Here is a 26,446-nt window from a genome sequence, read left to right as displayed (position 1 = left end):
GGGACCTCCTTGGACAAAAGAAATTACAGTCCACTGGCAGGTATCTTTGCCCCTAAAAGCAATAGCCAGCCTCTGATCACATTAGTAGGTTTTCACAGTCTGTAGAGGCAAAATATTTTTGTAGACATTTGTGTTAGGAATCTATATCTCCTTGGCAGAGGAACAAAAGAGATCGTTACCTTTTCCTCACTCAGAAGACCTCATTTTCCTGCACCCTCAACCAGTTTAATCTTATGACTTTCAGAACCAAAATTCCAAATGATTCTGTTTAAAAAGCAGGATTACATTATGGTATTAGGATATGGCTCTCAAGAGGAAATGACCCAGCAAAGTGCCTTTACAATTCAGTTCATCCCTGGGCCTGTTTGGACAGCCCCCACCGGGCCCATAGGCCCTCAGGCTCCCCAGCCACCTCGATCTCTTCCTGTCACTCATCTTCCACCCTCCTTCACTAGACTTCCTCCTCCTGGGTCCTTTTTGCCCTCTGCCATTTCTGCACCATCCCTAGACCCCTTCTTGCCTATGGACATTGCTTACTAGTGTCTCAATCTTAGTGCCCCAAATTTCACTGCCTGTCATGGAGAAAAGCTGACAGTGTTTTGGTAGCAAAGAGACAGAGAGAAAAAGGAGTATCCAAGAAGGTCACGATACTGATAAAGATCTTCTCTGACAAGTATCACCTGCTAGCAGAAAATTCAGCTATAGATTCAACAAGTGTCTTCCAAAAGCCCAAATGCTGAACACATGGGTGACATTTTGATCTAAATGATACCATTTCAGCCCTGACTACAAAAACTCATGCCTCTTTCTTTACTCAAAATGCATTTATTCTGCCAAAGTTTTAGTAGTTTCTTCACTGTTGGAGATCACTATGAAGTGACTCTGAGCTGGATTTACATTTTACTAATTGGCTTTCTATGTTTATCTGTGAGTCTGTGTTAGACCTAGGCCCCTTTCCTCATGACAGGATCTGATTCATAGTAAGTGAACCTGTATGAATTACAGGTCCTGGATGAAGCCTGTAGTGGCCTGTGAGGCCAGAGATACCTCAAAGGGCAAGATAAGGCCACAGCTGAGGACACTTGGCTCTAACCCCAATTAACAAGGTAGAGACTGCAGCTGCAAAAATCACTCCTACAGTCTCACTTCTACCATGTCTTCATGATAAGACAGTGCTACTGAATTTGGAGACATCCTTGAAGTGACTCCCTAGGTCCTGTTCATTGCTTAAACTTTCTTCAGTTTCTCTGCCCTTTGTCCTTGTTCCTAATATAAGTGGACTGATCCAGAGAATCCTTTGCTTTACCCTTGAAGCCCCGAGATTAGTTGAAGGGTTTTGACCCACCTGGACCCTAAAAATCATACAGTTTGTTTCTTTTTATTTATTCTCTGCTGTACACTCATTTGGGAGATTGGGGATCTAGGACAGAACTGGATAATCACTGCTGAAACACCAAGCCCAAAGTCTCATCTGAGACTCAAGACAAAACATTAGCTGTGATACCCTCTTGAAATAAAAATGAATGCTAACACTGCAGGCATACAATGGAACCTTTTAAACATTCCTACTCCAAAAAGGGAGAAACAGAGGGATGCTAGGAAAACAGACCAAAGCAACATCCAGGACACAGAAGAGAAGACATCACTTCCTTTAGCTCGTCATCCAGTGCCTGGCTGAGTCATTGTCTCAGTTACATTTTTCTCAATGTTGAGACAAAATACCTGACAGCCTAAATGGGGTAAACAAAGGTTTATTTCTTACAGTTTTTGAAGGCTTAAGTCCGTACTTAGTTGGCTCCAAGTCAGGGTGCCATTGTGGGGCTGTAGTTCATGGCAGCTGCAAACAGCAAGAGGACACAGCAAGAGAGAGAGAGAGAGAGACAAACCTTCTTCCTGCCATTACATTGTATGTAATGCTCTACCCCTAGGTGGGTGTAGCACTGACACCATCAATCCAAGCACTAGACAATGAACCAATCACAAACGCATAATGCAAATGTATGAGGCTTGGGGGCCACTAAGATAAACCATGATATTCCATCCCTGGCCCCCAAAGACTCATGAAAATTCTTTATACAAAAGATATTTAGCCCATCTCCAAGAATTGCCAATATTCTAACATTTTAAGCATTTCTGAGAAGTCCAAGTCCCAAGTATCCTTCGATATCTATGGCAAACTCTTAACTGTAACCCTCTGTACAAAGGAAACAAGGTTAAACATTTCTGAAATGCAAAGGCACAAACATTACCATTCCAAAAGTTACAAACAAGGGAACAAAAAGTATTGGAAATAAAGCAAGTCTGATATCCAGCAGCGTGGACATTAAGTTCTAGAGTTCCATGCTTATCACTTGAAGCAACCTGGTTGCAAGCTCCAAAAGGCTTGGGTGATATGGAATCCCATGGACCCCATGGCACTTTCAGCAATTTCAGCTCCCACAGCTTCTCTCTTAGTTAATTTTACTCATTGTTGAGACAAAGTACCTGACAGCCAAAAATTAGGTAAGGAAAGTTTTATTTCTTAAAGTTCTTGGAGGTTTCAGTTCACACTCAGTTGGCTCCAAGGCAGCATGGCATGGTGGGCTACAGTTCATGGTGGCTACAAACAACATGCAGAAACCTGCAAGAGAGAGACCTTCTTCCTGCCATTACACTGTATGCTTTCTCCACACCTAGGCAAGTGTGGCACTCATCCACCAATCCAAGCTCTACACAATGAACCAATCACAAATGTATAATGCAAATGCATGAGGCTTGGGGGCCACTGACAAAAACCATGACAGTTGTAGTGAGAGAAAAACTCCATAGGATTTGGGGAGCCCCACCATGTTGGCTCCCCTTAGTTTCTGGGCTCTTGCCAACCTCTGATTCATGTTTTTGGCATTTAAAATTTCTGGGTCTTTGCACTTCAATTTGTCTTCTCTCTCACAGCTTCATACACCACCTTCTCATGGGCACCTTGTTTGGTGTCTTTGGCTTTCTTTTGGAATCTTGGTGGAGGCCTCAATGACCCCATCATTCCCACCTTCTGCATTATTGCAAAGCCAACACCATATGCATTCAAAATCTTCAATAATATGACAGTATCAGTTACTTTCCACAAATTTACTATGAAAATACGTGCACAGTGAGTATTTTGTTTAGAACGGAATGTAAAGAAAAGAAAGTATTAAAATAGTGTAGTATGGAGCCAATCAAAGAGATAACTGGACAACATATTTTCAAAGCGCACTCCAATTTAACACCTTCATGAAGGCTCTGCTGACCTCTCCATTGCACAGGCTGTAGATGAGAGGATACAGCATGGGTGTGAAGATGATGTAGAAGGCAGACACCCTCTTGTCACAGGTGAAGGACTGTTCAGAGTTGAGCCTCATGTAGATGAACATCACTGCTTCATAGTACAAGCCCACCAGCATGAGGTGGGAGGAGCAGGTGGCAAAAGCTTTGTGGTGACACTGTCCTGTTCCCATACCAATGACAGCCAGAATAATCCTAGTATAGGAAGCAATGGTGATTGCTAGAGGGGCCAATCATCACTATGCAACAAAAAAAAACATCTTTTCAAATGTGGATGTGTCATTGCATGAGTGGTTTAGCAAGGAAGGTAAGTCATAGAAAAAGTGGGCTATTTCCCAGGACCCACAATAAGAGAAGGAAACTGTAGCTACAACATCAATGATCCCATCACTAGAACCCAAAATTCAGGAAAAAGCACTCAAAGTCCACAAATTTTGAGTCTCATGAGATTGGTGTATCTCAGAGTGTAGCAAATGGCAATGTACTGATCATAAGCCATGACAGTCAACAGGAAACACTCAGCTCCAAGCAGGGACACATAAAAGAAGATCTGGGCCTGTAGCCTGCCAGAGACATGGACTTCCTGCCAGATAGGAAGTTGATGACCATCTTGGGCACAGTAGTGCAGATGAGCATGAGGTCCATGAGGGAGAGCTGCCTAAGGAGGAAGTACATGGGTATGTGCAGCTGGGAATTTAGGTAGATGAGCAGAACCATGGCTGTATTCTCCACAAAGGCCACTCTGAAGATGTCCAGGACCAGTGTGAAGAGGAAGGTGTGAATTGGGTTTTGATCAAAGATTCCTAGCAGAATGAAATCAGAGTTGAAGGTCTGATTATCCCAGCCTATGGTGGACATATTTGTCACTTAGTATGAAAACAGGTGAAATCTGTTTATTCATAGTAAGCTTTTAACTATTATCTTACAAAGTTTCTGATTCTAGAAATTACTGTAGGTCATTAATAAATAGAGTGAAATATGAGTTAAAGGCTCAAAACTTAATAAGTACAACCTCAGAATAAAGCCTGCTCTATTCAAAAGTATCAAATGGTACTGTTGTAAATATATATGACAGCTTGTTTCCTTTAAGTGCATTACTGAACTTTATCGTTGAAAATGTCTATAAATTCTCCCTGTATAATATAAGCCAAGTAAGAATTTGTATTACTACATTTTAATGACAATTAGGATTATTTATCAAAAAATCCAGACTAAGCTATTCCAACCATAAAATCTAAGGTAAAATAAAATACTCGTGCTATACATAGTAAAACTCACTTGAAAAACACATAGAACCAGTAAAAGTCATTTTAATGTACATTTGGAGAATTATGGAAAATTTTTCTATTATCACATATCATGCAGTGATTTGGTAAACCCCAAATAGCTGCTAGCTCATTTGAACACATATCTTAGTGCATCATTTTGATATAACTAGGGAATGTAGGCAAAAAGGTTTAGAGATTTCCTTAATACACAGTTTGCAACAAAGTCATTTTGCTAAGTTTTAATGCAAAGATCATTTTACTTGACAAGTCTCAACAGCATCCAGCTTTCTTACCTTATGCCTGGCCAATAAGGGTTTCCATCGTTTCTTATGACAATGAGTACTGACAATCTTTAATTTACCAGGTTGTGTAAGAGCGAAAATGGATGTCAGTATTTCCAGATGAACAAGTCAGCTGAGGTCCACATCTGGGCCCTGTATAAGCTACATCTGGTTGCCACTGAATACCAGTGTTCTGTGGAGTCCTGCTGAGTCTCTGGGGCCCTGCCAATGTTTAAATTGTTTCTCTAAACCACGTACTTGGAATGATGTAATGATTCTCACATGCTCAAACAAACTACTCCCTGGTGACTACACTTGGACCATAACATTCCTACTTAAGTCTTTAAATGAAGAAACACTGATGAGGTGACATTACTTTGAAAGATTAGTTCATGTGCAATTGGGCATGCAAATAGCGGAAAGAGCTGCTGGAGGGACTGCCCTTCTATTGATGGTGTGGACACAGAGAAGGTATGGTATCTGTATGGATGTCATTACAATCGTCTCTTTTCTTCCATCTGATGCTGAGTGCTCATGCAATTACTATGCATTAATAACTTATTTAAACAGATACAGTGAAATTGAATCCAGCACAATGCTACCTGCAAGTGTTGATATAAATTTAAACATCTGATATTTCAGTTAAATGTCACTCAGAGGAACTATTTTGTGAAAGTGAGTGGTTTATCACAAGTACACAGACACTTAACTTCTTCCCATGAATTGGAAATGTAAAGCAAGGAATGAGTGAGCCAAGGTCTGTCAGCAACGCCATCACATCAACAAGTCTGACAGTGCCAGTGGGCAGCAGTGTTCAAAACTGAACCGCTGTCTGCAGTCACTATCAACTGAGCAATGTAAAATCGAGAAAACACAATCATTCTATACAAATTCTGAGAAGTTTAACTGAGAGGCTGCGTATAAGACTTCTCCTAAGAAGGAAAATTAAAGTTTAAGAGAAAAGTGAAGAAATATAAATGTAATGAAAAACACACATTAGTTATGTGTTTTATATTTTAATCCTTTGAAACAATCTTTTATTAAAAATGCTGCTTGTGGTTACAGCATGAGGTTGAAATTTCTTACTCATTAGTCAGTTCCTCTTAGCGGAGCCTCCGCTAAGAAACGTTAATTATGAATATTAACTATGAATATTAATTTGATGAATTACTTAAAAATAATTTAATATGTAAACAGGTAATATGATGAGTAATTTAATTGAAATTTTATTTAATACATTTTAAGCTCTCCCAACTAAAATGAGGAAAATTTTTCATTTTATTGCAAAAGGTCTGCATTTTATACTTATTTTATAATAAAGGAAATGTAATTCATTTTGAGACCAAATGAGACTACTAATTTGGTGATTCTACATGAGAGAAATGTCTACTAGTTCAGCAAAAGTAAGAGATTAAAATATTATTTAGACTGATTTAATTATTTACTTTACTATGCTGCAATTGGCACATGCAGGATTTGTTATTTTAAACACGAAATTTGGAAATTTTGAGATAAGAGATTAACTTACACTTTCTAAGACTACAGGTATTTTAACACATTATGAATTAATTAAAGCTTCACATATATTGTCTAACCTTTGATTGGCTAATAGTTTGAATTAAGCTTAAAAAGAGATAGCATGTCTAGTCTTCAATATACTCTAATTAAATAGTGACAAAGATTTTTTTCATAATACCATAAAAACATATCATTTATAGAAATTTTCATCTTAACCATTCAGATATTTGCACAGGAGGAAAACACATCAAATCATATAACTTTAGCCCGTGCATCAGCAAAAGGCTTTTGCAGGGTGTGTTTTGCCATTATTTTAGCTATCTAAGGATAAAAAGATCATTGTGTTATTTTCTTAGTTCTTGTGGGATTACAATTTAGGACTCATGGTGTAATCTCTAATACTAACAAAAGTACGAAAATATTTAATATTAATCTAATTCATTAAATCTGTTCACCAGATAAATACTACATTTTTCTCTACAAATTTAAACAAATTACTTGTTTTTGAGCAAAGACGTGGTGCTTTATTTCATTGCCAGTTTATATCTTCCAAAAATCAACACTCAGCTAACCAATTTCTTGCTTTTCTCCTATACATGTACAAATTCTTACTCGTCATAGAATCACCTAAGTTTATTACAGTATTTTTAATCTGGCCTTTAATTGTACAGTGTTAGTCTTTCCTAGTAGGATTAAAATTCCATGCAATTCAGAAATGATTGATTCCTTTACTATTCTCAGATTTCTACAATAGCATAAATAAAGATGTGTTGTAATAATAAAACCAGGGTCAAATCAAAGAGCACTTCAAAGTAACTCTTTATACTTATTCTAGGGAACGGTGTTTACCTTGGGTGATACCATTATGGAGGTAATAAGCTGTGAGTGGAATCAGCGGGTCCCAGAACTCCTGTCTCCCTACCTCGTTCTTCAGAGACCAGAGGCCTCATCCACTGCTGAGTTACTCTTCTGTAAGGATATTCTGGATATGTGCTGTATGTTCCTGGCATAACAATACATGAAAGTTGTACACAGTAAATTGAAACTATATCATCAACATAAAAGTAGAAGTGAGCAAACTTCTTCTCACTCACTCTTCTAGGAGAAACCATGAGGACACTCTGCTGCAGGCCAAGTCCTTGAGTTAGGCGGAGGGCAGCAGATGGCTGCACAGAGCATGATGGGCAGCGCGTTAGAATGGAGCTCTGAGAAGAAGCTGCTCCAAGGACAGGGAGGCAAATCTCACTTTCAGGACTTTTGAGAGATCTGGAGGAGAAGAATGAATTCTGTGTAGCATGCCATGGTAACATGTGCTCTGAAGATGCAGGAAAATGGCAAGTGTTAGAGCAGTATTTCTGACAGTGAGAACAGGAGATAAAATAGTTTCATAATCTGAGTAACTTCTCGCATCATTCATAGCATCACCTAACCCTGACTTGCTGCTGACTGTGGAAGAGCAAGACACACTTGTGTGCACAAACACCCATACAGGCAGGGGAGAGAGACACAGAGAGAGAGCAGCAACATTTATGACAATGATAGTGGAAGATTAATACTCCATGAAAATTTGGAGTTTGAATGAGATAAGCTATGGTTTTAATACCTGGAGCTGTATTTTTTTCCTATTAAAATTAAAATATAGCATTTTTCTCAACTATATGAAGTAATGCCTTTGTAATAACTGAAAAATTTACAACCTTTGCACCAAATGTTAGAGAAGAAAAATAGGGATTACTAGAATGCTTTAACAATATTGCCATTGACCTAATGTTAAAATATGCACATATCAGATACATGTCAATACTTTACTAAACTTTGGAAGGCACAGATTGCATAAATTTCAATGAAAGAGAAAATTATATACATAACAAATATTAAAGTGAAAATTTTCTCAGGTTAAAAAAGTGAATAACTCAGACTAACAGAGAATCATTCTAAGGTTTCAGAATAGTCAGCCACCAAACACACCTGCAAGCCAGGGTTAGGAGTTTAATAGTTAAGAAATAATTTTCTACATTGTGATTCTGCATGGGTTCATACCTTCTGCCTTTTCTTCTGAGGTACCAGTGGCATCTTACAAAGATGTCCAACTCCACCACGATGAAGGACTTTCTGCTGCTGGAGTTCTCTGACCTGCGGGATCAACAGATTTTCTATGCCATGTTCTTCTCTCTGGTTTATCTGGTCACTGTAATAGGAAACCTCATCATTGCTGTGGTCACCACTCTTGATGAAAGCCTTCACACACCCATGTACTTCTTCCTCAGAAACCTGTCTATGCTGGACTCATGCTACATTTCTGTCACGGTTCCCAACTCCTGCGTTAACTCCCTGCTGGGGAACAGCTCCATTTCCAAGGCAGGATGTGCTACTCAGGTCTTCCTAGTGGTTTTCTTTGTGTTCGTGGAGCTGCTGTTTCTCACTATCATGGCTCATGACCGCTTTGCAGCCATCTGCAATCCCCTCCATTATCCTTCAATAATGAACCATCACCTGTGTGTCCACTCCACGCTGGCCTCTCTGCTCAGTGGCTTGGTCTATGCAGCCCTGCACACCAGCAACACCTTCCGGCTGTCCTTCTGCCACTCACATGCTGTCCAGCAGCTCTTCTGTGACATCCCTGCTCTGCTGAAACTCTCTTGCTCCGACACCTTCAGCAACTGGATCACCATCCTCATCTCTATTCTGGTGGTTGGTGGTGGCTGTTTCATTTTCATCATCAAGTCTTACATTCACATCTTTTCTGCTGTGCTCAAGTTACCAGCGGGAGCAGACAGGACAAAGGCCTTTTCCACCTGTGTGCCACACATCCTGGTGGCAGGAGTCTTCCTCATCTCAGGCTCTTATGTCTACCTGAGACCCTCTACGATGTCTGTCGGCACCTGGGACATGGTCCTGCCTATGTTCTATTCTGTAATTCCCCCCCTCTTGAACCCTATTATCTACAGCCACAAAAACACACAGATACAATATGCCCTCAGGAAACTCATGACCAGAATGGTCTTCTCAGGAAATGTGCTGAGAATCAGGGAGGCTTTCCCTACCCAGCTTAGTCATGGTCATGTTGTGGCCCATCAGTACACATAAGTGACCGAAGGTATTCCAGACCCATCTGTGTGAATGTAACACGAGGCTTTTAACAGGTCATACATCAATATCACTTTTTTTCTGAAGCGTTTGAATAAATTTCATATGTAATATGTAAAGTATCTCATTGAAGCAAAAGTCCAAATTGTTATGATTTATGAGTGAAATGTCCCCCAAAAGTCTCTTTTCATTGGAAGTGTGGCTTTCAGAAAGTGAGATCATCACAAAACTTCAATCACTAGGGTTAAAAATATTCAGAAGTATTTTTTGCTCTGACAACTTCAGCAACTGGATCATCATTCTTATCTCTAGTTGAGTGCTTGGTAATGACTTTTCATTTTTATCAAGTCTCATATTCACTCTTGTGTACTGTGTGCATGTTTCCTTAGGGGACAGATAGGGAAAAAGTCTTGTGTACTTGTGTCCAACAGGTCTCCAGTGTGAAGAATGTTTGTAGAGCATTCGCATAACATATGGAAGGCATCATCCCTCTATTAACTAGAGACTCAAGCAGAGAAAAGTAAGCAGCATGGCATATAATACAGTAAAATAGCTGAAATCTACATTGTAAAATGTTGCACACAAAGATAGTCATAATGTTACGGAAACATTTCGCCCTGTATTTTGATTTAATTACTCATTCTGATTGACAAAATTGCATGTAATTATTGTGTTCCACATATTATAAAAAGTGTGCATATATTTCAATGAAGAATGAAGATGTCACTGTGAAAAATTGGTAGTGGATCTAATAAACTCAAGTAAAGGAACAGGCAGTCATGCTTCACAGGGCACTGGAGAGAGGCCAAGCCTGATGTTTTAGACAAAGAGTCTTGAGAGACTCCTATCTGTGTGTTCTCTTGAGCTCTGCACAGCCCCAGGGAGCCTGGACACCAGATATGAGGAGTCCTCACCTCTGCCCTCTCCTCAGAGGTGTGAGTTCCTGATTAGCCTCACCATACAATCAAGTAGGTCTTGTCACTTTGTCTCAGATTCTCACTCAATTCTATGGCTATCCATTAAAAAACAGAACACAAACAATTTACTACATAAGGCAAATTATTACATTAGTGTTTCATTATACTCCTTACCATAATTTCAATTTACTGCATCAAATTGCATGAGCCATCCAGCTCACAATTTGCTCATAAAACAATTATGCTCATAAACACCATATACTGCAGTATAAAAAAAGCTTTACATTGCTGTCAGGGTTCTAAATGCCAGGATGTTTTTATGTTTAAATGCATAATGTTTTATGGGGCAAAATTGATGATGTGGGTTATTTTTGACTGTTGAAAACTATAAAGTGTTGCAAGCCTCAGAAAATATTACATGAAAACGTGTATTAATTTTCGCATTTCTTGAGGGAATAAGCAGAAAAGTGGAGTAGCAGACATGAGGCAGAGACGGTAAGCTATAGTCTTCAGTATAGACAGCTCTGAAACACTATAAAAAAGGCAGAGGTCATTGTTAATAGTGTATCAGGATTTAAAAGACACAGTAGTCTTCTCATCATATTTAATTTGATTTTAATTTGTTCTGGTCTGTCCACCCATGTCAGATTTGAGGGCACAGACATCTGACCCAAAAATAGCAGGTTATACCATGGTAACTATCTTTACTTTCCCATTAACTTAAACTGAAATCGTGTATTACTTACATTGTCTTACTATGACTGATCTTAATTGAATCTGATTCATAAGACCATGGGTTTGTCTTGGCTGATTTTATTTGAATTTGGTATGCTTGTTAGTATCAACGCTAAAAGTAGAGGCAACTACTCTGAAGATGACAAGAAGTAAAGGATATCCATGCTGGTATTAATTATTAAAAGCTCTCAAATCCTACAATGCTTTCAAAGTTGTGTTTTTATAAAAATAGGTAATATTACGTTTAACTATATTAAGATGATGATGATGTGGACAAATCTATTGAAAATAACAAGAGAAAACATAGTAACTATGGAAGATCACCTATATTGTGATCTTATATGTTTATCCATTGCATGTCTTTCTAGGAATTTGTTTTGCTATCTTGTAATGATTTGTTTTTCCCTATAATACAGAGAAGATAGATATATATGTAGAAATTCACACATGAGATTTTTTTAAAAAAAATTACAGGAACAGATTATATAATGCAAGATGTAATGAACAGATACTCTGAAGAACAGACACTAAGAAACCCAATGCTAATTTTGTAGCATTATGATATAAATTCTAGCAATACTATTATTCACTGATCAGAATATTAGTATAGTCTCTTAAGTTCAATTTCAGCATATGTAAAAATGGGGATGGCTACCATGAAGAGAACGAGAGATGTGATAGTAGTTATTATTGTCTTCTCCAATGTTAGATCTTGAAGACCTAAAAAGCCTTCATCATCCTGTAATGATTTGATTAGTTCTATAATATGCAATATGTATACAATGTGGGTGAAGTTGGGGACAACTATTTGTAAGAAACTAGAGACAGTTAGATAGACAGTGAAGATCTCTAGTGGACTTGCTTTGAAATCTGTATTTCTTTAAATTGTTTTTTTAACTGTTTTGTTCTGTTTTGATATGTTTAATCTTACCCTCTTTGAGATGTAAAACAAGTGTGTAGGACTGATAGCCATATTACTGAGTTCTTGTTCGATCATTGAGCAGAACTGTTTGCAGTGTCATTTTTTGAATGTCATTTTAAATATTTTAATTTTGTAACCTGAACAGCTATTTCTAAGATGACAATATGCAAATTATCAAGCAGGGATTTCTTACCATTTATTTTTCTGTAATTTTGTATTATTTCTACCCTTTTTATCTCCATGTAATTTTTTGTTTCCTTTTCTTTAAATAAAAAATAAATAAATAAATTTTCTCATTTCTAAGACAAAATACCCAATGCCTAAAAGTTAAGGAGTAAATGTTTATTTAGCTCTCAACTCTAGAATTTTCAGTCCACAAACTAGTGGATCCAAGGCAGTGTGACACAGCATACAGGCATCACAGAGGAGAAACTGTATGGTGAGCAAAGATAGCAAAGCAACCCAGGACAACCACACATCTGTCTGTTCCTTATGTCTTCTCAAGGCCACTTAGTGCAGGTGGCACTCACACCCTTATTCCCAATATCCTTGATACTAGCATTTCACTAGGAATAAATAATAACAGCACACACTAGATCCAGCCAACACTGAAGAAGCTCCACCTATGCCTGTATGAGTCCTTGGGGGGACATCTAAAACCAAGCCATAACATTCCATTCCTGACCTACAAATACTCATGCAAATACCTTTATGGAAAGGAGTTTAGTCCATGTTAAAGAGTTGCCAAAGCCCTAGCAATATCAACATCGCTGAAAAGTCAAACTCCAAAGTCTCCTCTGATATTTAAGCTAATTCTTAACTGCAAGTCCATGTACAAATAAAAAGAAAGTTAAACAATTCCAACATTAAATGTCACAAGATAAACATTATAGTTCTGAAAGTTAAAAGTAGGGGCATATAATGGGATGAGATCAAAGGAAGCCACAAATCCGTAAGTCAAAATTTAAGTCACATAATTCTATGTGCAGCATCTGAGGCAATCTGCAGAAATATATGAACTCCTGAGAACTTGGGTAGCCCCAACCCTATAGCACTTCCACTAGCTGTAACTCCCATGTATTCTCTCAATTGTGCTCTACTTTCTTCTTGAAATTTTCAGATGACGCATGTTCCCAGTTTCTCCAAACTTCTTGGGTTTTTGCTGCACAATTGACTTCATCTGCACAAATTGCACTCTCAGATGGATACTACCTGGCCTCCCAAATATTCTGAAATCTGAGTGGAAGCCTCTCTAACCCCACAACTCTTGCATTCTGGATATTCTTAAAACCAGTCCCATGTGTATCATGCCAAGGTTGGCTGATGGCTGGTGCAAGAGCCAAGCTTCTATCTCTATTGGCTGTAGGGTTCCAGTGCCTGGATTTCTCAACACTGTGAATCTACTTCTGACAAACAAATACTCCAGGATGCTGCCATTCTGGAATGTGGTGCACTGTGGCCTTCATCTCAAAACAAAGTCTTTCACTTTTCCAATTTTGAGCCTGTAAACTGTGGAGTCCCGCGGCTTCTTGTGATTCCTTACCTATCTTACCTACTTTGCTGTCCTTTCTCATGAATTAAGATCTCTTCTGCTTTATCTTTACAGTCAACAGCTTTAGCAGAGCTTTTGTTTTTGCAAAACTCACATTTTACGTCATTCTGATAAGCATCTTACTTTTGCTTAAAACCCCCAGCAGTAGCCATGGCACAGCTTCAACTTTCCAGTGCCTTGAAGTTTCTTCTGCCTGATTAAATAGGGAATGAATGGGGAAAGGAGCACAAGAGATTTTAAAAAGCAAAGGAAAGCAGGATAACAGACACTTTTGAGTTTCTGGGCACAAGATTCCAAGTCACACACTTGAGCTGCTGTTGAAAATATCCATGATAGATTGAAAGAATCAGGGATCTCTGTCTTGCTCAGTGTCCATGTCTTAGCAGTGATCCTGGGTACTGGGTGAGCCAGCAGCTACTCAGGAAGGAAGGGATGCTTCAGTACTCTTACTGACATTTCTTACCCATGGTATAGACTTTGTAAATTTTCTTACTGACATTATTATCAGAACCAATCAAAAATCAAACCCTCAGTTCTGATATTAAGTTTAAATTCACAAATGGTACACTATTGGAAGAAAAGCAGGTCATTCTACTCAAACATTAATAAAATCTATTTTTATTTATTGTCCTCTAATATTTTGTGTCATACTTATGCTTAGTTGTTAACTCCTTATTTTTTCTTTCAAGGACTTTATAGTGAAATATTTTCATGGATAAATTGAAATAAACTTCAGATGATTTTATTTTTTGGGGGTGGTTTCCTCCAAATCAAACTGGCTGACTTGAGCATAAATTCATCTTCGTATTCTGCCTGGCTTCCTTGAGTAACACAATCATAATTCACTTCATCTGTGTGAATGTCCAGTGTGAACGTCCAGCTGCACATGCCCATGTACCTTCTCCTCAGCCAGCTCTCCCTCATGGACCTGATGTACATCTCCAGCACTGTCCCCAACATGGCTTTCAATTTCTTCTCTGGCCAGAAACGCATCTCCTTGCTGAGTTGTAAGGCACAGAGTTTCTTCTTCCTGATTGTGGCTTGCTCTGAAGGGTTATTCCTGGCTTCCATGACTTATGACACATTCGTGGTCATCTGCCACCCACTGCATTACATTGTCCTCATGAACAGACGGACGCTGGGCTCAATCAACTCCCTGGTGCACACATTCTATGCCCTTCATCTCCCCTACTGCAGGTACAGGGCCATTAATCACTTCTTCTGCCATGTCCCCACCATGCTGGCCATGGCTTTTGTGGACACTTGGGTCTATGAGTACATGGTTTTTGTAAACAACAGCCTGTTCCTCCTCCTCCCTTTCCTCGGCATCTCTGCTTCATATGGACGGGTCCTCTTTGCTGACTTCCACATGCGCTCCAAACAGGGAAGGAAAAAGGCCTTCAACAAATGCTCCATACACCTGACAGTGGTGACCTTGTACTGTGCTCCCTTTGTCTACACTTACCTTCTGCCCAGGAGTCTCCAGTCCCCAGAAGAAGACAAGATCCTGGCTGTCTTCTACACCATCCTCATCCCCATTCTGAATCCCTTCATCTACAGCCTGTGCAACAGGGAAGTCCTGAGGGCCACGGAAAGAGACTTCGGGGTGTTCTCTTCCAAGAAGTGACCCCGGAGTCCCGGGTCTGCATCCACCATCTTCTTTTTCCTTGCTTAGCTGAACACTGTGAAACCATGTGGCTTGATAGATATGTGATAGAATACACTTGTGAAACTTGAAAACTGTAGTGGCACATTAAAACACAGTATTAATTTAAGTAGTATCTTAGTTACTCTATAATACTGTAGTAATTGTTTTTATTCAAAATGATATAGAGGTAGGGGATACAGCTCAGCATAGCACCTGTTTGGCAGATGCAAGATCCTGAGTTTGATTCCTGATACATTTCCCTAAAAAAAGGAAAAAGAAAATTTTATTGTAAGCAGTACAATATTTAAAAAACTCTCATTAATTTTGCATTGACTATAATTATAATTAAATGTTATATATCATATATTTGTTCACATACCATTCTTAATGTGACTTTATGCTAATATTGGCATTAATTTTTAAATTTAAGTAAAATTAATATTAAATTCATGTATAATATTTATTTTACCCTGTCTCATTATTCTTCTGTATGTTTCATATATATATATATATATATATATATATATATATATATATATATATATATTACACCTTTTTTTATACATTCAGAGTAGGCAAATTAACATTAAACCAGTGTCTTTTTTTAAAACCACATATCAAACTCAGGGCCTTGAATTTTTAGGCAGGCACTGTGCAGCTGAGTTACATCCTTTGCCTGGGCCAGTGTCTACTATACTGCAAAGAAAAGAATTGGAGAAAAAATTACTCCTGTCATGGAATTCAGGAAATGGAGAAAGCATGGATGAAACCAGATTGAAAGAGAGGTGAGACAGCTGATGAGCTGATGATGGGAACTTAAGACCATAACTGTCCCCAGTTGAAAAGGACCGGTGACAGTGTCCTGTCATGAGCAATGACATCCAGACAACCAGCATTTGCAATGCCTAACTGTAGCTGGAATACAGAGCTTCCCTGGAGGATGAAAGCAGACACTGGAACAGCATCAGAGAAAAACAGCTGAAGGCCCATGTGTACCTCCCAAGTTTACACCTCCTTGATGCACCAGGACACACCGAGGAGTGCACTCACTGATGTGCTAGGCCTTTCTGCATTCACATGTCTGCAGTTCACATGTCTGGATGAATGGTCAGAGTCCACTTCCCATAAGCTTCTCACCAAACACATCTCCTTAAAGTATAATTAACCTTAAAATAGAGACAACAGCAGCTCACAATTACACATAACTACCCTGTATTTAACCAGAACACAATCATTTCTTCCTGAAAGTTTCAAAAATTTCACCATTTTTCAAAATTTGAAGTTCAAGTCTCTTCTGAGATTCAAGTTAAATCTTAGCTTCAAATATCTTTTTGAAAATGTAAAAAAGAAAAACTGAACTCCAATCTATAATGGCACCGACTAAATATACCTATTCTCAAAAGGGGAACAGGGATTAGGACAGAATCAGACCAAACAGGACCCAAACCCCACAGGACAATCATTACATCATGGAGGCCCATGTCCTGCATACAGTCAAGCTGTGGTGAGACAGATGCTACAGAGGTCATAGGCAGCCTCGCCCCTCAGACACTGCCAGCTGTAGCCAAGTTTATATCAGGAGAACAAGCCTGACAGTCTCCTCCAGGAAATCCTACCTTGCACCATTTTCCCTAAAGATTCTGCTTCCTTATTATTGACAGTGACCCGCAGGTGGGATCTACACCAGATCCATGCTGATTCATTTCAGCTGCTATCACAAGTGAACATTGCAAATTAATGCAGCACAATCCACCCCGAATGGACTTGCTAACCAGGCACTTTTCTTTAAAGCACAGTCTCCAGGGGAAGATTGGTGAAAAGCTAACTCATCTTCATCTATTCAGATTTACATTAATAATAATAAAACAATTATATATATATATATATATATATATGTGTGTGTGTGTGTGTGTGTGTGTGTGTGTGTGTACATTTCACATTGTTTTCATTTTCATTTTAATTTTCACACCCAAAACAAATAATCAAACAGTGCTCAGAATTCAAGGTTCAAATCAGAATGGTTTGACTAAATAATGTCATTCAAAGCATGTATCTAAAAGCTACATTAAAGTCACAGTAAGAGAGCTATTACAATCACAGTTCTTGCTTCCCATTAACATTTAGAAACAGGGCATGCCAACATTAAACACTAAGAAATGCCCGAGGGGTCTTCTGCATGTAGGTCCATTTTTCCAGTGAAAGGCCTCAGTCATTTTTCCACTGTCCAGCTCCTCCTCAACAATCAATTTCTCCTCTGTCTCATTCACAGAATCTATAGCTCCACTGGATCCTTCCTGCTGACCAAATGGTTCAAATCACCTCCTCGATCTTCACTCTTAATTTCAAGCATCAATCTAGCCAAAAGCTTTTAGTAAAAACCATGCTACTGTTTCAAGAATGGACTGTGCTAAAATTTTTCTGTGACCCTGACAATATCTCTAAACACAACAGACATGAACACTGACTTCCTGCAAAAGCACAACATACCCCACCTGAGATCCAGCAGTCCGTGCAGCCCTGCTCTGCAGAAGCTTCCTGGGCCCCTTCCCAGTTGGCAACATTTCCATCACTGTTCTGATCCTCTAGGCTCCAACCAGGGTCCCTCACTCAGTGTATAGGATGTGTGGGCTGCCCCCTTGGCAAGTCGCTCAACACCTTTCCAAGTTAAATCCAAAGTCTCTTCCATCACATGGCCAGTCAACATCAGAGAAAGAACCTCATTCTCAGTACTAATTTTGTTGTAGTCAACTTCACAAGGAAATATGCTTAATAATGGACACATAATTTATAGGATTATTTTGTAACATTCACCCAAAATGTCAAATGCAGAAAAGTATTATAGATCTATCCACACATGAAAGGTTCAGGGAACCCAGCTGAGACACTGAGTTCCATGGGGATAGCCCTGGACGCCATGGGAATCTCCTCCAGAAGACCATCTGAAGGCCTAAATCCCAGGGCAATGAGTCATTCAAATCTAGATCAAGGATCCACCCTAGTATCAGTGCTGATAGGCAGAAAGTCCAAACCAGTAGGATGAAGGACCTGCTGACTGACAGATCTGCACTGAAAACAGGAAGCAGCACTCATGGTAAGTACCAGAGCTCCCTGCAGAGTTCATAGCAGAAAAATCAGTTTAACACACTTTTCCAGAAGAATCAAGAGCATAGGATTATCCAGCATGCAAATCCATCCAGACAATTTACTTTTTATTTAAAATATAATTTTCATTGAAAATAGACTACCAGAAAATAGACACACTCAAAATTTGAAGAAAATAGACCACAAAATGTTTATTTTGCTTATTCACATTTACAAGACAATTTTCCCACACATGAGCATTTTTTCACTTTCTAAATTTTTAGTTATTGTAGGTATAAAAGAACTTTTTACTAATTTCACACTATACAGTGGGCATGCACTTGAGTCCAGGGAACTGGAGCAGAAATTTTCCTACATTTTCACAGAGCAGATTCTCTGAGTCATTCTCGCCAAAGGCCCCATCACCTCCTTGTTCCTCAGGCTGTAAATCAGAGGGTTGAGCCCTGGGGTGAGGAAGAGGTAGAAGACAGCCAGGACCTTGTCCACTGCTGGAGATTGGAGGGACTTTGGGTGGAGATAAGTCTAGGCCAAAGGTGCATATTAGAAAGTCACCACAGTGAGGTGGGTGCTGCAGGTGGAATAGGCCTTCTTCCTGCCCTCCTGGGAGCCCATATGATAGACAGTGATCAGGACCTAACCATAGGAACACACAATACCCAGGAAAGGAAACACAAGAAATAGGATCATGCTAACAAACACAATGTACTCATAGACTCTGGTGTCCCTACAAGTCAGTGTCAGCATGGCAGGGACATGGCAGAAGAGACGGTTGATGGCCTTGGACCTGCAGTAAGGCATATGCAGGGAGTATACTGTGTGAGCATAGGAGTTGACAGCACCCATTGTCCAAGATCCCAGGATCATCAGCACACACTGTTCTGTTCACAACTGTAGGGTAGTGCAGAGGAAAGCAGATAATCATATAGCAGTCATAGGCCACAGATAATAGGATCAGTCCCTCTGAACCTGATAAAGTCAGGAAAAAGAAACTCTGGATCCCACACCCAATGAGGGAGATGGACTTGTTCCCAAATAGAAAACAGAAAGTCATCTTGGGGACAGTTGTGCAGATGTACATGAGGTCCATAAGGGAGAGCTGCCTGAGCAGGACATACATGGCAGTCTGGAGTTGGGTATCCAGGAAGATGAGCAGGACCATGGCCAGGTTGCCAGCCTGGGCCATTAGGAAAATGGGTACGATGAGGATGAAGAGGACAAAGCCAAGCCTTGACTGGGGGAACAGGCCCAGGAGGATGAAGTCAGTGGAGGTCTGAGTGTAATTTCCATGCTGTGTTCCTGTGGACTGTCCTGAATACACACACAGAGTCGACATGTGCAGATCACCATTAGCCAAATTTTTAAATGCTTTAAGTTAATTAGCATCTGAATCATGTATAAAATGAATTTTATTTTCCCCAATAAATTGATGTTTTGTCAAACATCTATTCATTTCTCAAGACATTTTTAGAACCATCAAAAATTGCAGAATATGAGTACTTCCTTTATAATCTCAAGACTATGAAACCAGTTTATTTTCCCTGTGAGCTTATAAATCATCAAATTCTGATGTTAAATTATTCATATTACAAGTGCAGTATAGTTGATGTCATGAAAAGATTTTCCTATTCTCATGGTACGACTTTTGCTCTCACATTTACTTCTTTAGACTTACTCGTAATATTTCAGCAAAATATTGTACGTTTAGAGAAACTGTATTTCTTTTTTAGAGGGCTTTGTCCAACAATCTTTATGTGAAACATCCTTACAGAAGATGTCATTATGATGCTCTTTTGCTTACAAATCTGCAATGGAGTGTTATTGCCACAAGCCTCTTTGACAAAATCATGAGACTCTACTTTTGAGTTTGCATTCTGATTGCCAGTCATTCTATTTTGACAATTCCCTCAATATCAGATCATGGACAGTTCACTGGGGAATTTCACAGAAGACATCACAATGTGTAGGAGCCACTTGGGAAGATGCAAGATAATCACCCGGGAAATGCAAAGTTAAGTCTCAGTGAGACATGATCACCCAATCAGTAGGAAATGATATTAGAGAAACAAAGCAAAGAGAAATTGTATTTTTGAGAAGAATGTGGAATTGTTGGAAGTCTTCATGATTCTTTTTGGCATCATTTCAAATGTGACTGTTAAAATGTAGAAGAAAGTGGCAGTGGCAGAGACTAAACCAGATGTGGATATGAAGCATCTTTGTCTGCGAAATTCTAGGAGGTACAGCAAAAATTCAGATAGGTATGTTTATGCCCTTTAATAGCTTTATAATTCACAACAGCCACAAAGAAGAAACACCTTAATTCTTCATCCATGATTGCAGCCACGAAACAAATGGTTTGCATGCCTAATGCAATAGTGTCTCATTTTTAAAGAAAACGAACACTGACTGGTGCTACAACTTGGAAAGTCTCTGAGGATGTTACACTAAGTGAAAAAAGTACATCTAAAAGGACAAATATTGTTCGCATTCACTTTTTCTGAAATGGAGAGTGTGGAACAATGGGTGTTATGGGATGAGTACACAGAGACAAGACAAGATGTGACTTGAAGAATAGAATTTTTGTTCATAGGATGGAATATTCCAGATGTGGAGGTAGTACCTGTACCACAGACTAGATTACTCCAAGTCTTCCCATCGTGCATGCAGAAATCGTGAACTCCTGAACTTTTCCTTATGCATATTTATGCAATACAAATGCTGTAAAATTACATTTGGTTCCAAATTTGGATTTACAAACATGTTTTAAGGTACTTAAAGCAGTATCTCAAGCCATGTTAGGACATCTCATATTCCATTATTATTGGACCTTGTTCTAATTTTCAAATAAAAGGTTAATAGAAGAAATGGTTTTAAAAATATTATTATAATCCATATAAAGGCTGAAGATTAAAGTTATCCTGATTAATTCATATAATTATTTTTACTGCTAATAAGTAGATAATATAATGATTGAAGTATGAACAAATGTCAGAACAGATGTGATGTGCATAGTGTATCTCATGAGTGTCAATTCAGCATCTATATGATTATCCATATCTCAGTGTGTTACCATTAAAATATAGCACAGTGTCATGTTGTGTGCAGTGTCATGTTGTGTATGTAAAATTTCAGCACTGTTGTCGACAAAGAAGCAACTTCAGTCACCAAATTGTTTCACTAAAAGAACAGTTTTCTTATGAAAGAATATTTTTTTCCATATTTGTATATTTGCTATTTTATTCTTTTAGTGAAATCACTAAAAGTAAATGATCTAAAGACAATTCAAACATTGCCACTTACTTTGATTCCCTTATATCCCCATCAAATAGTGGAACGTGGACCTCAGGAGTGCCGACATTCACTCTGGAGGAAAAAGTGGGCAGGGATATTCTGCAGGTGAAGTCCACACTGCACCTTATGAAGCCACAGATGTTGGGCCAGGACTCCTTTCAGCCCTAAAGAAGAGGCAGGTAATTTACTGTTCTCAATCATTGACACTAAGAATCCATCAAAGTTTGTTGGGATGTGGTGTGATTTAACTCTAACAGTAGTAAACTTTTCAGGTGGATATATTGCTTGGTATTTTATGAGTGAGAAAGCTCACATTCAGAAATTTACAGTAAACTGTCCTATCATGACAGATAGAGCAATGTACATGTACACATCTAGAAATGCGTATAAACTTTTCATGCATGAGAAACTGTGATGTGTATGTTTTCATGCACAGAGCAGTTGTACAGTACTTAAAGAAACATATAAAAAAATAATTTAAACCCTTTAGAAACACCATGGTCAGTTATATTTCAAACATAGTTTGTGTGAGGTTCATATTTTAATCACCCAAAGCAAAACCAAAAATAATATTAATATAAAATACTAAAATACAGAATATAAACAGGTGCTCCATATTTTAAAGTATATTAAATTTTCTTAAACAGAAGTGAACTTTATTTTATGGTTAAAATTTTGGCATCTTGCATTTTCTGAATCGTGATTTTACTCTGTTCACTTGATCTAGCAACAAATATATATAGAAAAATATTGGGGCTGGGGATTTAGCTCAGCGGTGTAAGCACCTGCCTTGCAAGCAGGCGGTCCTGAGTTCGATTCCTGGTACCGATAAAAATGAAAAAGCCAAAAACAAGTGCCCTCATTGAGTTCCTGGAGAACCTGGCGGACAGATAACAGCAACTACCAGAGGCTCTCTGAAAGACTCGGCTCAGAAGTCAGGAATGGTGTGGACTAAGGAGACATAAGCAGGTGGAGATATGCTCTGCTGACTCAGGAACGAACTGGGCTGAGAGAAACCAACTTGGAATGCAGTCCTGGTGCTAAAACAGGAACAGAAAAGCCTCAGTGTGGAGGCTGGACCCCACGACATTGGAAGCCATGATTTGGGTTTCCCAATGCGCGGCGACTGCCTCTACAGTGGCTCGGCAAGGAGAGAGACGCGCGGAAGCTCTGAGAACGGGAGTCTGTGAACGGAGTCGAAAACCGGACTGGCAAGGAGGCGTGCACTGACTTGTGGTGAGGTGAGTGAGAGAAACTGACACTCTACCACAGTGTGACTCCAGTGGAGGACTTTCTGGGCCCGGGCAGTCTGGGCGGGAGCAGGGCGCGGTGGCGACTGCAGCCACACATCCCCCCCTCGGGCGGGATTGGTGAAAAGTGCCTGGCCTGCATGACACTGCTGGCGGACCTGGTAGGCTGGCCTAACCCAGATCCCAGAGCCTGACGGTGGCCGGGAGGGGCGACCCCCGCATAGGCTGACTGGTCCGTAACTCCCTGGTGCGCTGTGGTGGGCGGGAACACCTAACCAGCGCAATTCGATCAGGCTGTGGCTGACAGGGAGAGAGGATGGGTCTCCTATATAAGCTTGCATATATAAGGAACAGAGAATATGGGAAGAGGCAGCAACAAGAAAGGCTCCTCGGCCCCCAATTCTGAGAAACAGGCAATAGCAGACACCACACCAATAGACATAAAGTGCCATATAGAGAGCCTCAAAGACCAATTCAGGAATGAAGTTATCAACGACCTGAAGCTAGAAGTATGCAGAATAGTTAGAGAAATGCTAAGCACCACCCAAGAAAAAACAGATGGTGGAATGGAAGAACAGAAAAAAAGGGGAGAATTGTTTGATGGAGAAAACAGAGAAAGCATAGAATACATGAAGCAGGTTCAAAGGGACTACCAAGAAACTAAGAAGCTATCGAAGACTGGCATAACAGCTTGAAAGAAACTAAGGACAGACTATCTGAACTGGAGGGCAGACTTGTAATATGGGAGAATGAAATGAAAAACTTCTTAAAAATAACAAAGAAACAAACAGCAATAATACAAAGACAAGAAGATGATAAGAGGATCCATAACTTAAGGATTAAGAACATAAAAGAAGAAGTAGGGACACAAACAAGTGAACTACAAAAGCTACTCACATAAATAATCCAGGAGAATTTTCCTAATTTAGCAAAAGGTAAAGATACTCAGATGTATGAGGCATACAGGACCCCAGCTACCTACAACCCAAACAGAGCAACACCCAGGCATATAATAATAAAAATTCCAGAAATTCAATACAAGAACAGAATATTAAAAGCTGTCAGAGACAAGAAACAGACCACTTACAAGGGAACACCCATCAGAATTACAGCAGATTTCTCTGCACAAACCATCAAATCACAAAGAGCGTGGGGGGGAAATAATTCAAGCGTTGAAAGATAATATTCTCCAGCCAAGATTGAGATATCCTGCACAACTGTCCCTGGAAATTGGTGGAAAAACAAGGTGCTTCCAGGATAAAGAGGAGCTGGGGGAATTTGCAACCACCAATTCAACTCTACAGAGAGTATTGCAGAATATTCTAAAAAAAGAAAAATACAAAGAATCCAGAAATAGTAGCAGGGAGGCCACAAAGAATGGAGCAGACAACAAAATGAAGAAGACAAACTGACAGCTACTGAAAGAAAAAGAGCTCAACAGAAATGAGGCAGAGAAGATTGGATAATAGGAACAGCTATTTTGGAGAAAATGACATCTTAATAGGTAATACTGATTTAGTATCATCTTGTTTTGAAGTCTCATCTAGCTTTTGTTCTTCTGTCTCCAATGGTCTAAATAGGTTGTATCTTATTAGATTTTATTATGTATGATAGTATAAGCAAAAACCTTTTAAAGACAAGGAGATTATACAGAAACCATTGTTCATTTTCTGTTAGTCAATTCTAAATACTCTGTAATGCTGTCATTCTCTTAAATGGTTTTACATTGTTTTGATATACTTAATGCTACAGTATACGAAGTTGTACTCAAGGATTACAACGAAAGAGACAATATGGTAACTACTTTTGGGTCGGGATTATCTGGTGGTGAAACACTATTCTGCTTAAATGGTTATGTTTTGATCTGCACTGTTTCGCTGTTATGCCCTCTTTTATCTCAATCTCCACTCCATTATTTACTTTTTTTTATTTTTATCTGTTTAATTAAAGGAAAAAAAGTAGAAGGATATATTATAGTAACCCACTTTGACTTTCCATTATCTCGATTTGAAGCCCTGTATTACTCTCACCATCTTGTTTTTTACTGATGTTTCCCTATTCTGTTTTGCTGGATAGTATCAGGTTTGAAAGTTTAGGCATCAGCTGTGAAGATAATGAGATTCAATATAATGCCCATTCTCGTTGACTTTTATCTACTTTTGAAGACCTACAATGTCTCCAATGTTTTGGTTTTGTCGGTTTTGTTCTTTACTGTTTTGTTCAATTGTATTATAACTAATGATATAAAATGCTATTAGAGATAGTGGGAGGCATTATGGTAACCATTGTTGATCACCTTGTATTATGTTTTTACATTATCTCTTATGTCCACCCTTTTGACTTGACCGATTCTGTTCTGTTATGTCACATTTGGTTTTACTCTCTTCCAAAAAAGTAATAAGAACCGTGGGAGCAATGAAACCCAAAATGTGTAATAGTCATTGTACAAAAGAGAGGAAAAGAAAGTGCTTTAAACTATATAACTGCATGTATATTTAAGTATATAAGATAGAAAATGATATCACAGAGTTTTATTGGATCATTGAACAGAACTGTTTGCAGTATCATTGTTGGAATGTCCACTTTACAAGCTTTAATTTTGTGACTTGAACAATTATTTCTAAGATGACAATATGTAATCCATTAACTAGTGATTTCCTACTGTTCATTTTTTTTTCTGTAAATCGGTATAACTTGTACCCATTCTCTGCTTTTTTTTTTCTTTTCTCCTTAAATAAAATTTTAAAAAAAGAAAAATTAAATATTTAAAACGGTAAATGGGAATTTGTATCTTATTACCAATGACAAAATGTGCTACTAGGAAGATCTGTTGCAGAGAAATATCCCTGTGATCCCCAGTGTAAGTCAGGCACACATTAAGCTTCGTTAATAAAGTTTGTCAAGCGCTGCTCACATATTAAAATGAACTTTGCATTGTGGGTAACGCAAATCATTTCATTGTGTAGACTGGTGTTTTGCAAGCTTCAATTTAGAATTGAAAGTAAGATAATGGAAAATGTCTCTGTGCTTCTCACATTAATAAAACACTATGATTTTTGCAGTGTAACATCCTTGTCAGAGCATTAAGACCTGAAGTCCACACATGTTAAGTCACTGGTGCCCACAGAAGGACTGAGTGAAAACAGCTGGTTACCAAGGAGCAGCGCCCCCTAGAGTCCGCACTGTGCAGTTTTCACAGCTGCACAGACCTCCACACCTGCTCCCTTTTGATTAGAGTCTCAGAAACAGAGCTTTACAGAGTAGTACTGCTTTCCCTGTACTTTTTCTGATCACGTATAGAGTTAGAACATGACTATGATTTCTCAGAAATAGGTTTCCTCAATTTCTCCTTGCAGGACATTATATATGAAACACCAGATTCAAATTTATAAACCTCTATGTGAAATAAACTGCCAAGAACTGAATAGTAGTCAAATAAATACGTACATGAACATTCATGAACGTATCACATTCTTGAACACCATTTTGCATAAATATGAATCATTTTGCACTTTATATGATGCTGAAGTATCCCCTGTTCCTGACCTTCCCCAAGGTGACTCTCCTGTGTCACAGGT

General features: G+C 38.9%; 1 protein-coding gene and 3 pseudogenes across 1 annotated transcript; 2 read left to right on the top strand and 2 right to left on the bottom strand.

Moving 5' to 3' along the window:
• Positions 1-3,221: 3,221 nt before the first annotated feature.
• LOC101789172 (olfactory receptor 2M2-like) lies at positions 3,222-4,158 on the bottom strand (annotated as a pseudogene).
• Positions 4,159-8,449: 4,291 nt separating this feature from the next.
• LOC100727178 (olfactory receptor 14C36-like) lies at positions 8,450-9,454 on the top strand. The gene has a single exon (XM_003479536.1). It carries the CDS (start codon positions 8,450-8,452, stop codon positions 9,452-9,454), a length of 1,005 nt encoding a protein of 334 aa, XP_003479584.1.
• Positions 9,455-14,291: 4,837 nt separating this feature from the next.
• Positions 14,292-15,207, top strand: LOC100727460 (olfactory receptor 2L13-like; annotated as a pseudogene).
• Positions 15,208-18,681: 3,474 nt separating this feature from the next.
• On the bottom strand, positions 18,682-19,663 carry LOC106025639 (olfactory receptor 2L8-like; annotated as a pseudogene).
• Between the last annotated feature and the right edge of the window lie 6,783 nt (positions 19,664-26,446).

This window comes from Cavia porcellus, unplaced genomic scaffold (genome assembly GCF_034190915.1).
Source record: "Cavia porcellus strain 051 isolate PalLab524CR breed Dunkin Hartley unplaced genomic scaffold, mCavPor4.1 scaffold_2, whole genome shotgun sequence".
In the NCBI taxonomy this organism is placed as follows: domain Eukaryota; kingdom Metazoa; phylum Chordata; class Mammalia; order Rodentia; family Caviidae; genus Cavia; species Cavia porcellus.
The sequence above is the reverse complement of the archived record's forward strand: the minus strand, read 5'-3'. Positions and strand labels throughout refer to the sequence as shown.

Bases quoted from the DNA above. Each gene is read 5' to 3' on its own strand.
- LOC100727178 (XM_003479536.1), top strand. From the start codon at position 8,450: ATGTCCAACTCCACCACGATGAAGGACTTTCTGCTGCTGGAGTTCTCT.